Here is a 14,263-nt window from a genome sequence, read left to right on the forward strand (position 1 = left end):
TCCATATCAAAATGCATTTTTTCATATGCAATTAATTATAACTAGGATGAGAGCCTACATAAACGTGCTTATAAAAATAACTCGCAATTTTAATTAAAATAACTTAACATACGTACAAACGTACAGACGTAGTAAATAAATACTATATTATATTATGAAGACCCTGGGCGGCTAAATATACCTTTCCCCTTCACTTAAGTAAGCGAGTATTCATTCTTGTGCTAAAGTCTCGGTGTGGCCGACGCCGCGTTTTCGTTTTTTTGTTTCTTTCCGCGTCTGGCCCAAAATCCGTTTGTTTCATCGTTATTTATAGACACTACCTCACACAGAGAGACAGTGGCATAAATAAGCAATAGGTAGTAGGCCCGCGTCTCAGCTACCTACCTTATACATAAGTACTTGCCTCCTTCACACGATACCTTCTGGCTCCATTATGTCCCGGGTAACGAATCTCTGTCAACCGATTGAACGAGCTCGTATGTTTGTACGTACTTTAAAAAAAATTCTGCTCGGAAAGGCATTCCTTATTAATACTAGAAAGCACCGTACAGGCACCTGGTTAGTTCTTTACTCACACGAGAAGCACCACATGAACTAGGCACACCGCTTTCCCCCCCTTTGGCTCTTTCCGCGGCCCGAAGGTTTCGCGATTTTCCCGAATAAACATAAATAGGTTACGTAAAACAAATTCCCAGGCGCTTCTGCGTATTTTTCTCCTGTTCCGTGGAAAACGATAGACGCGCCCACCGAAAGAGGAAACAGCAACTTCCTCGAAGAATGCGAAAAACATGAAATGACAACAAACAATATTGAAAGAAAAATACAGAAATGAAAATATTGGACAAAACGCCCTATTGAGTGGATTGATGCTGGGGATTCAGAACTATATAAAGTAATTAGCGTGTAAGCTTGAGAATTTTTTAGCATGATTATTCTTATTTCTTGATTTTTTATGTAACACATTTTACAAATAATCAAGAAATAAACCAACTACAAAATTTAATTTCCAAGAAATTATAATTTATTCATTCGTTATACACATTTTATTCCTTCGTTTTCACACATATATCTAATAATACTCCAATAAAAAATGCAATTCAACAAGATCGCTTTAGCTGCCACCGTTGCTGCAACCACCGTCTCTGCCGAAGGTTACACCCCAGGTAACCCATGGTCCACTTTGACTCCAACTGCCACTTACAGCTGTGGTGTTGCTCAATTTACTTCTTCTTTCGGTATTGCCGTTAAGGAAATCGCTTCTACTTCCGCTGCTAAAGCTAAGAGAGATGTTGTTTCCCAAATTGGTGATGGTCAAATCCAAGCTGTTGCCACCACCACTTTGAAGCCAACCACTACTACTACTACTTCTAAGACTTCTACCACTTCCACCTCTTCTGCTTCCAAGACTTCTTCTTCTGCTTCCTCATGTGCTGCTTCTGCCACTGTCACTCCAAAGGATAGCTCTTGTAAGAACTCTGGTACTTTACAATTAACCTTAGAAGACGGTGTCTTAACTGACGCTAAGGGTAGAATCGGTGCTATTGTTTCCAACAGACAATTCCAATTCGATGGTCCACCACCACAAGCTGGTTCTATCTACGCTGCCGGTTGGACCATCACTGAAGAAGGTAACTTGGCCCTAGGTGACAGCGATGTCTTCTACCAATGTCTATCTGGTAACTTCTACAACTTATACGACCAAAACATTGCTGAACAATGTACTCCAATCAATTTGGAAGTTGTCTCTTTAGTTGACTGTTAAATATAAATATAGAAGGATATACACTTCATGATATAGTCGTCAGGATCCTCTGTATCTATTATTTTATTATTAATTTTCAGTTCTCATCATCTTTTATGTAAAAAAAAAAAACAATATATATATGTATATATGTATAATATAACTTTATGATACCCCTTTTCCGATTTCTATATACATTAAGCATTTTTCTAAGTAGATAAATAAAAGTACATTTACTGCTTCTGTTTTCTTTCATATATTTCCTTGACTATCCTCATGTAAGTTCACCATCCAATAAAGTTAACTCTGACTTTTTAAGCATGAAGACAAGTTTTTTTTGAGTTTTCAGGCTCAAAGAGAATCGTTGAGATATATTATCTAGATGGCATGTACTCGGAAGAACGATTTAAAATGGATTATACTTGTTTCCGATATGAATCTCATGATTCAAAAAGGTTTGCCGCTGCGAGGTTCATCAATTAAAAGAACAAATCTTATTTGTACAGTGTGTTATTCATACTTCCAGAGTTTTTCTTAGTACCCTTGAAGACCACAACTTTATGCACTAGATTCCAAGACTTTCAATAACGTGTCAACTTATCCTAATCCAAAAAAAAAATAACTGAGGAATTATACATAAGGCAATTTTTTATTGATAATTTTTTATAAAGTAAACATGGTAATTTAAAAAGGAAAAGTACAAACGAACTATAACAAAAACAAAAGTAATAGGATTAGCATTAAATTATACAAACCATGCAAAAATTGTGTAAGCGATATTATTAACGGATGAAACGAATGGACGCGATAGAGAGGAAAATGGTGATTCACTAATTAATTCAATTAATTAGAAATCATTTTTCCATTTGATCATATGCAGAAAAAACCCAGGATAGAAAAAAATATGTGGGCGTGAGGGTGTGTGTGTGTGTATAAGAATAAGAATAAAAAAATGAAGGTTCGAATTTCTCGTATGATTAACAATCAACCAAATCAATGGCTTGCAAGTGAACTTCACTACATTGGGCACCAATGGATTCATCATATAGGTTGTAGAAGTTACCCGATAGACATTGGTAAAAGACATCGTTGTCACCAATAGCTAAGTTACCTTCTGGAGTAATAGACCAACCAGCGGCGTAGATGGCACCAGCTTGTGGTGGTGGACCATCAAATTGGAATTGTCTGTTAGCAACAATAGAACCAATTCTACCAGAACCATCAGTTAAAATACCACCTTTCAAATTCATTTGTAGTGTCCCTGAAGCTTTACATGAAACAGCTTCGACTGGATCATCTGATGAAGTAGTAGAGTCTTCAGAGGAGGAAGCTGAAGAAGTAGCTTCGGCTTGAACTTGACCATCTGTTACTTGTGAAGCACCTTGTGTAGTCTTTGTGGAAGTAGTGGCTTGAATTTGGCCATCACTGACTTGAGAAACAGCTGCAGCAGTAGTCTTTGTTGAAGTGGTGGCTTGGATTTGACCATCACCAATTTGAGAAACAGCGGCGGCAGTAGTCTTCGTTGAAGTGGTGGCTTGAATTTGACCATCACCGATTTGAGATACTGCAGCAGCTGTAGTCTTAGACTTAGAGATAGTCGATGTAGTAGCTTGGATTTGACCGTCTGTTATTTGAGAAACTACAGCAGCAGCGGTAGTTTTGGTAGAAGTTTTAGAAGCAGTCTTCGTAGTGGCTTGGATTTGACCATCAGTTATTTGAGAAACTACAGCAGCTGTGGTCTTGGTAGAAGCTTTAGCAGTGGTCTTGGTGGTAGCTTGGATTTGACCGTCATTTATTTGAGAAACAACATCTCTCTTAGCAATTGAAGCTGAAGCTGAAGCTGAGGAGGTAGCGATTGGTTCAACAGCAATACCGAAAGTAGAGGCGTAATCAGTCAACCCACCTTTGTAAGTAGCAGATGGAGTCAAAGTGGACCATGGTTCACTTGGAACATAAGCTGCAAAGGCAGTGGCAGTTAAAGCTGCAGTAACGAAAGTTTTTTTGTATTGCATTTGGTAAGTAGATGTCCTGAATATTAACGATTGGAGTTATAGTTAGTGATTTTACCAATATTTTTTCCAAATAGAAAGGAAGATAATTACCAAATAGAAAAAGGTTTAGGATTTTTAACTCAGTTTAGCTTTTTTTTATATACTTTCAAATGAACCAACCTTACAAAATATGGAAATTTTCCACTTGCTGTTAAAATTAACTCAACTCACTCAGTAATTCTTGAATAACATTGAAAAAAATACACCTATTTGTACGCGATCTTGATAGACGAGCCTCTCTAAGCCCACTCCGATAATGGTTTATTCCTCGAGCAACCAATTTCTTTCTTTTTTGACTTGTTTTTTGTTCATTGTTCCATCGAGTTTACGCGTTTCAGAGGTGTTTCCAGAGAATTTGGCGTACAGCTTTTTGATGATATCTTTTCCTGAAAGGGAATACTAATAGACTCGGAAGTGACGCCATCGAGAAGACGCGTAAACATTTCTGAAATAAGAAACATCAAATGGAACTCTACTGTGAGGTGTACGGATTCTGGCATGGAGAATGCCAAGAAAAGAAAAAAACTGTGCCCTTCTCCTATTTAAAGACACAATGTTGAAGCGTCAGAAAAATGTTGATAATGATATTTACTGTCGTTAGAAAAACTTTCATGTATACATATAAGTACTGCGTAATCTTTTCCCGAACATACTTGGGGAAGGATTACTGGGCCTAAGCACTAGGTGGCATCCCTTTTAATTCAATTTGAGCCAACTAATCTATTGCGATAGCGAAATGGCAACGTGTTTGTATTATGATAATTCTGTGAGATATTTACCAATTTTCTTCAATGGTGAACTGTATAGATCAATCATAAGGAGTAGCCTCCATTTCTTATTGGGTCGTTGGTTTTTTTACCCTGTAACATTTAATACTGGGAAATATATATCTTCTTGAATTAATATCGTCATTTACGTCAAGTTCTACTCTACAGTCAAAAATTGCTCCCACTTAATTTTTTGGAGTGAAAGTTATATAGTGTCTTTGGCACTGTATAAAAAGTTTTTGCCACTTTCAGCATTACGGACGTAGATCGATGTCAGATTGCGATTTTCATTTTTTCCTTTATTCAACTCAATCTCTTTCTTAATACTGTGCAGGATCGATACATCCTTGCTGAAATAAATCATCTATTACTCAAAGTAGTTACTTTGTTGTATTTCTTGGATAAAATCATGATAGTCGGTTCACTTTCAACTTTGAAGGCACCGAGAAAGGTGTCTCGTTCAACAACCTGTGACCCAGTAATAGAGATTTAAAATTAGCTAAAAGAAAATGGCTGACGGCCGGTGAAGATCTAAGATATTGTAAATTTTACTCGAACACCTAGTCATGGTGGAAGTGCTTGTACTCAAGGTTATATTTTTGCGATAAATAGTAAAGAATTACAGCAAAAGCATGTAAGCTGGACTAACCTGAAACAAAGCAACAAGCCTTCCGTAATCCATAAATTGAGAACAGTTTATTGGAGCACTGGATGAGCAAGCATGTACGTTCTTTAGGTTCCATCTACATTATGTCCAGAGAAGGAATGGCTGAACTTGTGCGCCTCTGTGCTTGTTTCCTTGCTTGTTTGCTTGCTTACATGTTAATTGTTGCCTCTAATTTTAGAACTTTTTGCTGGACTCCGGCGACTGAAAAGTTCAGCGCGCATGACAGAAAATTAGATGTCAGATCAATTTTAAATTTATCGATGGCTTGCTAACACAAAAAGAATACCAGCGTTATATTTTTCAAATCAGATCAAACAATCAATATATAAGCAGTGGAAGGAAGCTTAATTCTTGGTAACATTTTCCAATCCTCATTCTACTTCCAAATTTCTTTTACATTTGAAGAAATACAACATCAAACAATTATAAAACTATAATAACGACACACACAAACTACTAAAAAAATGCAATACAAAAAGACTCTAACAACTGCTGCTTTAACTGCCACTACTTTTGCAGCTTACCTTCCACATGAACCATGGTCCACTTTAACTCCATCTGCCACATACAAAGGTGGGTTAACTGATTACGCATCTACTTTTGGTATTGCCGTTCAACCAATTGCCACTGCTTCCGTTGCTAAAAGAGATGCTGTTTCTCAAATCGGTGATGGCCAAATCCAAGCCACCACTAAGACCACTTCTAAAGCTACTACCAAGACTAAAGCTGCTGCTGTTTCTCAAATAAATGATGGTCAAATCCAAGCCACCACTAAAACACAAGCTGCTGCTGTTTCTCAAATAAATGATGGTCAAATCCAAGCTACCACGAAGACTCAAGCTGCTGCAGTATCTCAAATTGGTGATGGTCAAATACAAGCAACAACTAAAACACAAGCTGCTGCCGTCTCCCAAATTGGTGATGGTCAAATACAAGCAACAACCAAAACACAAGCTGCTGCCGTTTCTCAAATTGGCGATGGTCAAATTCAAGCCACTACCAAGACTTTAGCTCCAGCAGTCTCTCAAATTGGTGACGGTCAAATTCAAGCTACTACTAAAACTACTGCCCCAGCTGTTTCACAAATTGGTGATGGTCAAATACAGGCAACTACCAAGACTACAGCTCCAGCTGTCTCTCAAATCCATGATGGTCAAATTCAAGCCACTACCAAGACTTTAGCTCCAGCAGTCTCTCAAATTGGTGACGGTCAAATTCAAGCTACTACTAAAACTACTGCCCCAGCTGTTTCACAAATTGGTGATGGTCAAATACAGGCAACTACCAAGACTACAGCTCCAGCTGTCTCTCAAATCCATGATGGTCAAGTTCAGGCTACCACTACTACATCTGCTGCAAAGCCAACAAGCACATCTACTTCATCAAATTCTAAGGACCCAGTTAGCGCTGAATCTTGTAAGAACGATGGTACATTACAAATGAATTTGAAAGGTGGTATTTTAACTGATGGTTCTGGTAGAATTGGTTCTATTGTTGCTAACAGACAATTCCAATTTGATGGTCCACCACCACAAGCTGGTGCCATCTACGCCGCTGGTTGGTCTATTACCCCAGAAGGTAACTTAGCTATTGGTGACAACGATGTCTTTTACCAATGTCTATCGGGTAACTTCTACAACTTATATGATGAATCCATTGGTTCCCAATGTAATAAAGTATATTTACAAGCTATTGATTTGATAGATTGTTAATAAGAACTAAAAGGTAATGAGGTGTTCATCATCACATTTTTTTTTTGCATTAACAGTATCGTTTCATTTCAATTTTTTTATGGGTTCTATTTCTTTTCATATTTTCAGGTTTTTTAGTATCTTTTTTATTCAAAATTTATCGCATTGTATATTATATATAAATTTAACATAACTACAGCTAATAATAAAGATTTGGTTTAATTTAAATAAAGCTTCTCTATGAGAGGCTTTTTATTTTTCTGTAACGAATGGTACCGGACTCATGTATTTAATATGAATTCTAAAATTCTCAAATATTGTTCGCGATGCCTTATCAGTTTTTCTTTTGTAACATATTACAATACATAGATGTATGTAAATTTAAACATTACAAGACACCAGATATGAAGAACTGCGAGAACTCCCATGGATATGAGCATCGTTAGAACTTAATATGAAAATTTTTGTTCAGTGATTATTGTATATATATATATGAACTTACCTGAAAATATGGAAGATATAGATATCAAACTGGATGAAACAACTTACTATTCAATACTAGGATTACATCCGCAAGCAACAGATAATGAAATACGAAAATCTTATATGAAATTTGCTAGGAAATTACATCCCGATAAATCTAAATCTGATACGTGTGCAGAACTATTTAAATTGGTGGTACATGCACATTCAATATTGACTGATAAAGAATTGAAATTGGAATATGATAGAGAATTGATTAGGAAAGGTTTAAATAATTATTCCCCCAAGAGTAATATAGGTGAATTGCTTATTAATAACAAAACTGGTAACACGAACGATCATAAAGATCATTATGATCACCAGGTACCGAAATTTACAAGGAAAAGTAAACCATATGAACAACAACCATATGGATTCGAGGGGAAATATAATAATACTAAATCAACCACTAATGGGGGAAAAAAGACTGCTCGAAAGAAATCTGAAGAGAAATCATTTAAAAAGTTTAATGTAAAATCCTATCAGCAATCAAAATACACGGATACGAATAAGGACCGTCCTTACGAAGATAAACACCATCGCACATTGAATACAGATACAGATCAACGACATTTTCCATATCATTATAAATATCATCACGCTCATACTCAAGACAACGATTATAGAAATACACAATTGGATGAGAACGATGAAATAAAACATCGCGCTTCTAGCATTCCCTCATATCTTCAAGCTGATGATAGTCTCAGTCCTGATGAACTATCTTTTCAGAGAAATAACTATACTGGCAATAAGAATAGTAGCGGAAATTCTGATGATGATAGTAACGTTCGACCAACTTCCGAACAATCCAATGATACAGCTGCACGAATTTCAGAAGATCTTGAAGATCACACTATACCGACAAACTTAACCTCTAATGAAGGGTATAATACTAAACGAGATGATTTGGACGATGATCAAGACCGTCCTGGTCGTCAACAGAAAATGCATAAAACAAATTCCACATCTAATGTGCCAAAATCACCATTTTTCCCAACGAAAGAATCAAGACATTATGCTAGGACGAGGTTCATGAATGCTAATGACCGCAGAAGATCTATTTCACCATTTAAAAATCCGTCAACAAAGACTTCTTTGTTCGATCTTAATGATCATTGGGATACATTGAAAAGAGTGATTGATATGTTTAATGAAGAAAATAAGAGAGAAGATGAGGCATATAATATTAAGACTTTATCGATAGATGATGAAGATACAGGTTATAATACATCCAGTATGAATGATTCAACCAGTGTGAACTTTAATACAAGTAATGATACAGGGGTTCACGATAAGTTTAATTACAGTACAAACCCTTCTAAGAGAAGGAAAACTGAAAGTAACACATATAATAATGCTAGTGATGACACTTCATTTGATATGGCATTTTTTGAACATAATTTGAATAGTATCCTAATCCAAGACGATAATGAAAATCATGAGGATATAATGACAAATCTACACTCGATAAAGATACCTCAATTACGGATATCAGATAATTCTAACTCTATACTGTCTCGACGAGAGATTGAAAAATACATTGATAATGGTAACAGAATGAAGCAGTTTTTTCTCAGGGTTCTAGTTGCTAGACAATCTACGGTACCCAATGCATCATGTTTGTTGGATAGACGGGCCTTCCAGGAATACATGGAACAACAGAATATACAACTAAACGTCATTAATAAACTGGCAGAATTGGAATATTCTCTTTGCCTTGGACTCCAGAGGTATCATGATTCTTTGCAATAGAAACTGATGGGAAAAAAAAGCATCTGCTGAGTTTCGAATTGGAGTCGTTTTTTTTTTGAAAAATTTGCCAATTTCTGGAAAACTCATGAAGGACGACCCTTTGAAAACTTACTATATGTAAAATAGAATTGAATAATAACAATACAATATGTACCTGGAAACTTAGTCTTTATTTGTGTTTTTTCATTCAAATACTTTTTGGTTAGGTAAATCTATAGTATTTCTTTTTTTAGAGCCATTTCTCCCACATATAATTGTGTTATTTGTTTACAAGAGATAGAACGATACAGGAAAACAATAAAGGGACGCCAAAACAGTTCTTTTCAATCCACTTACGCTGTTTCTTATTCATTACTTCTATACATCGTCCAATTCAGATCAGTGTATGGGTAGCTCATAATTGTGTTCTACTCTAAAAACCTATCTTGAAAATAGAAATACCAAGAACTTGCAAACTACGATAACGACAAAGGCAACGACGAACAAAAGCTCAATCAACAACCAATGTCCCAAACTGACGATTTCATCTCAATGAAGGAAATTGGTCAAGCAATCAACGACTCTCAAAGACAAGAGCAATTACCGCAGCAGCAGCAACACCAACAAGAACATGACCAAGGTCAACAGGAACTACAGCAGCAACAACCTCCTGCCCCTCCTATACAACCTGAACATCATCAACATCCACATCCAAATACTCAGGGACCTACTAAAGTACGTAAAAATTTAGAAGGTAGAAAAACTTCTGGCAAATATACTTTGAATGATTTCCAAATTTTAAGAACTTTAGGGACCGGGTCCTTTGGTAGAGTTCATTTAATCAGATCTATTCATAACGGTAGATTCTACGCTTTAAAAGTATTAAAGAAACATACTATTGTTAAACTGAAACAAGTAGAGCATACGAATGATGAAAGATTAATGCTATCAGTGGTGAATCATCCATTTCTAGTTAGAATGTGGGGGACGTTTCAAGATTGTGAACAGATTTTCATGATTATGGATTATATTGAAGGCGGTGAATTATTCTCACTATTAAGAAAATCTCAAAGATTCCCAAATCCTGTAGCTAAATTCTATGCTGCTGAAGTCTGTCTGGCTTTGGATTACCTTCATAGTCTGGATATCATTTATAGAGATTTAAAGCCAGAGAATATTTTGCTAGATAAGAATGGACATATTAAGATAACTGATTTTGGGTTCGCTAAATATGTCCCTGATATTACTTATACATTATGTGGCACACTAGATTATATTGCACCTGAAGTAGTCAGTACGAAACCGTATAATAAATCTGTCGATTGGTGGAGTTTTGGGATATTGATATATGAAATGTTAGCAGGGTATACACCATTCTATGATTCTAATACAATGAAAACATATGAAAATATCTTGAATAGTAAATTGAAATTTCCTGAATTTTTCCACGAAGATGTAAGGGATCTATTATCTAAACTAATCACCAAGGATTTAAGTGAGAGATTGGGTAACCTACAAAACGGTACAGATGATGTGAAAAGCCATCCTTGGTTTAGTGAAGTTGTTTGGGACAAATTGCTGTCAAGAAATATTGAAACACCTTATGAACCACCGATCCAGCAAGGTCAAGGTGATACCTCTCAATTCGACAGATATCCTGAAGAAGAAATCAACTATGGTATTCGTGGAGTAGAAGATCCATATCATGATTTATTTAAAGCATTCTAAAATTCTATTCTATGTCTAGCCTATTCTAGTCTAGTCTACTCTATTTAACTTATTCTTTTTCCTTACTTAATTTTAGTGCAGGTAACTATTACCAAAGAAAAAGAAATAGTACGTAAAGTTATACATAAGTAGCTTATTCATATAGTTTATTTTTTTATAGTTTGTAAAAGAGATGGATCCACTGCTTTTCTTAGTTGATAAATAGGCCAATATCTAGCAGATAGTTGGTCTTATCTTCTTCATTCTACCACTATTCTTGTTCTTGTTCATGTTTGATGTTCTTCGAGGCTTTGTAGTTGCAAGTAATTTCTTTCGCATGACGTATGGTGGAAACTTCTGGATAGTGAAAAAACACACGCTACGTATAGAAATAGAATGAAAGGAATAAGAACAACTTTCCAGTAGAAGCAAGAGGATATTTGGTTGAAAAAGGTAGCTGATAACCTTACACGAAATCATTGGTAGCTTTGAATTAGCCTGGTCTATTATTATTATTGTTTTCTTCACCAGTTTATCACAGGTTTTTTCTTCGATTCCTCAATTCATCAATTCGCACGATACTTTGAGTGATATATTCTCTTATCCTGGCTTCAACATTCCCTGAAACCCTATACCTACTGCTAATTCAATATTGAATATATGACAACATCTCATAATTCCTCAGATAAGGTCTCACGACATTCTTCTGTTCATCGAGCTAGATCACTATCTGAATCCATAAAGGGACTTTTCAAGTCATCATCATCATCATCATCATCCTCAGTTAATAACCATCATACCCATAAAAATAATACTGCAGCAACAAGGGCGAACCCTGTTTCACCGAAAGTAGTAATACAGCAACAACCAACAGTAGCAGAACTTCCTGCCTTCGCAGAAATTCCTGAAGGTTCAAAAAGTCACACAAACGGTTCTCAAAAGGTACCTTTACATATCAATACTTCTTCCATATATGAAGCCATATCACCAGTCCACAGCCCTGTTATGTCGAATGCCAGACAGAAGCCAAAAGGGTCTCAACAATATTTGCCAAATATCGCAAAACTTTCGCTATCGCCCCCCTCAATGAAAAGGGATGATAAATTCTCTCATGAATCTTCAGACATCAGTGATGAGGATCCTCTACATGTTGATAAAAAGTATTTAAATAAGAAAGAATTTTCTTCCAGTGGTAAAGATGCGATGTACGCTCCGATACCTGTACCTGGCCCTTCAACTGCAGACCGTTCTGATAATAATTTGATAGATGAAACGAATTTATCATCCATCGACGCTATGTTGGAAGTTAGCAACAAAAACACTGTCCCTAATGCTACAAGTAAATCTGCCACAGTTCCACCTCCCGTATTACATAAACATAGAAACAGTACAGGTCATTCCTTTAATACCAATGTTAAGAACTCTTCACTTAGACAAGAGAATCTGAATGTTAATTCTAGGTCAAGATCATTAAGAAGAGGTAATTCTCTGAGTTCGTCAACATCTTCAGTCTCAAACTCTGCTTCTATTGGATCACTAAGCACAACAAATAAATCACCCTATTCCAATGGGAGGAAACATGCTGAAAGTGTAAGCGCTTCCAATTTAATGAAATACATGGAACATGAATCAAAGTGTATCTTAAACGTCGAAAATTTTAAAGTATTTGAAAATGGTTATCATCAACATAACTTGAGAAAGATGGCTATAGTGAGTAATGAAGAGAAAAAGAAATCGAAATTATCTCCTGCTGTCTCAAATACTGTCAACTTTAGTTCTTCTCTAAACGTTGATGATAGAATTGACTCTAATGCTTTGGTCAATGATGATGATACAGACACAATAAGTTTACAGAAACAAAAATCTGGATTTTCATTAAGTGGGCTCTTCAAACCACATGCGAAAGATAACGCTAATGCCATGATAGAGGAAAATCAAAAATTCGAAAACGCATTATCACTAATACCGACACATAGACTTTCTCTTTATAAAAGATTGAATAAAATGAATGAACAAGGTGATGCCGATTCTTATTCGGATCCAGACTATGATTATGATGACATAGATAATAATGAACAAAGTAATAGTAAAAATTCCATGATGACAGGTCGAACTGAACAAGAATCTTTGGTCGATTCAAGAACTACGTATGTAGATTCTGAAGGTAAACAAGAGAAGATTTCCAATAATAAGAAAAAGCAATTCAATAAGAGCATGCCTAAAGTGGTAAATACTAATGCAGCAGTAAGTTCAGAGGAATTAAGCTTGATTAATACACTTTCCGAAAAGATTCATAACGGACTCAAAGGGAAAGTCACAAGAAGTGAAGAAAATGATCAATTACCTTCCTTTGCTGAACAATATGGTAAGTCAATAGGGACCATCGGGCATGGTGCATATGGGATAGTGAAAGTTTGTGGAAGACCAATAAACCCAAATTTTGATAAGTCACCTTTCCAAACCTTTTGCAATGGTCAGAAATTATTCTTCGCGGTAAAAGAATTGAAACCGAAACAAAATGATCCGATTGAAAAATTTAGTACCAGAATTACTTCCGAATTTATTATTGGACATTCTTTAAGCAGATGTCATAAGAAGGGTGACCGGGTCTCTCCAAACATTTTGAAAGTAATAGATTTATTGGAAAATAATGACACATTTTTTGAAGTGATGGAATTCTGCCCTGCTGGTGATTTGTATTCAATCCTTACCAGAAAATCCAAGTCAGGGACAGCGTTACATCCTTTAGAAGCAGATTGTTTCATGAAACAGTTGTTGCATGGTGTTAAATATATGCATGATCATGGTGTTGCCCATTGTGACTTGAAACCAGAAAATATTTTATTCCATCCAGATGGTCTATTGAAAATTTGTGACTTCGGAACTAGTTGTGTTTTCCAAACAGCTTGGGAAAAGCATGTACATTTCCAATCAGGGGCCATGGGTTCTGAACCTTATGTGGCACCTGAAGAATTCATTCGAGATAAAGAGTACGATCCGAGATTAGTTGACGTTTGGAGTTGTGGGGTGGTATATTGCACAATGGTATTGGGTCATTATCTCTGGAAAATAGCAATAAAGGAAAAAGATGGTTTATATGAATCATATATCCAAGAGATGACAAAGGAGAAGGAGTTCTACATCTTTGAAGAATTAAGACATGTTAATTCGGATTTAACAAGATTAAGAAAGCTAATACTGTATAAACTTTTTCAATGGAACCCAGAGAGAAGAATAACTATTGATCAATTACTAGCATCGTCATGGATGAAAAAAACTAGATGCTGTGTCGTCTATAAAAAATAGTAAACTGTTTATCATCACTGCAATTATTTACCGTATAGATTCCGCTTAAATATTTCGCCTTATATAAACTATATCAT

The 14,263-nt window shown here is 35.9% G+C and overlaps 6 protein-coding genes across 6 annotated transcripts; 5 read left to right on the forward strand and 1 right to left on the reverse strand.

Moving 5' to 3' along the window:
• Window positions 1–1,090: 1,090 nt before the first annotated feature.
• NDAI0B00170 (uncharacterized protein) lies at window positions 1,091–1,762 on the forward strand (the record flags this gene model as incomplete). Its single annotated transcript, XM_003668246.1, has 1 exon — window positions 1,091–1,762. One exon carries the CDS (start codon window positions 1,091–1,093, stop codon window positions 1,760–1,762), a length of 672 nt encoding a protein of 223 aa, XP_003668294.1.
• A 956-nt stretch (window positions 1,763–2,718) lies between these two features.
• Window positions 2,719–3,753, reverse strand: NDAI0B00180 (uncharacterized protein; the record flags this gene model as incomplete). The annotated part of the gene is made up of 1 exon (XM_003668247.1): window positions 2,719–3,753. The coding sequence occupies one exon, from the start codon at window positions 3,751–3,753 to the stop codon at window positions 2,719–2,721; it is 1,035 nt and encodes a 344-aa protein (XP_003668295.1).
• Window positions 3,754–5,690: 1,937 nt separating this feature from the next.
• On the forward strand, window positions 5,691–6,938 carry NDAI0B00190 (uncharacterized protein; the record flags this gene model as incomplete). Its single annotated transcript, XM_003668248.1, has 1 exon — window positions 5,691–6,938. The coding sequence occupies one exon, from the start codon at window positions 5,691–5,693 to the stop codon at window positions 6,936–6,938; it is 1,248 nt and encodes a 415-aa protein (XP_003668296.1).
• A 471-nt stretch (window positions 6,939–7,409) lies between these two features.
• JJJ2 (Jjj2p) lies at window positions 7,410–9,194 on the forward strand (the record flags this gene model as incomplete). Its single annotated transcript, XM_003668249.1, has 1 exon — window positions 7,410–9,194. The coding sequence occupies one exon, from the start codon at window positions 7,410–7,412 to the stop codon at window positions 9,192–9,194; it is 1,785 nt and encodes a 594-aa protein (XP_003668297.1).
• A 504-nt stretch (window positions 9,195–9,698) lies between these two features.
• On the forward strand, window positions 9,699–10,901 carry TPK1 (cAMP-dependent protein kinase catalytic subunit TPK1; the record flags this gene model as incomplete). Its single annotated transcript, XM_003668250.1, has 1 exon — window positions 9,699–10,901. The coding sequence occupies one exon, from the start codon at window positions 9,699–9,701 to the stop codon at window positions 10,899–10,901; it is 1,203 nt and encodes a 400-aa protein (XP_003668298.1).
• Window positions 10,902–11,540: 639 nt separating this feature from the next.
• HAL5 (protein kinase HAL5) lies at window positions 11,541–14,186 on the forward strand (the record flags this gene model as incomplete). The annotated part of the gene is made up of 1 exon (XM_003668251.1): window positions 11,541–14,186. One exon carries the CDS (start codon window positions 11,541–11,543, stop codon window positions 14,184–14,186), a length of 2,646 nt encoding a protein of 881 aa, XP_003668299.1.
• Between the last annotated feature and the right edge of the window lie 77 nt (window positions 14,187–14,263).

The sequence above is a fragment of the Naumovozyma dairenensis genome, chromosome 2 (genome assembly GCF_000227115.2).
Source record: "Naumovozyma dairenensis CBS 421 chromosome 2, complete genome".
NCBI classification, from domain to species: domain Eukaryota; kingdom Fungi; phylum Ascomycota; class Saccharomycetes; order Saccharomycetales; family Saccharomycetaceae; genus Naumovozyma; species Naumovozyma dairenensis.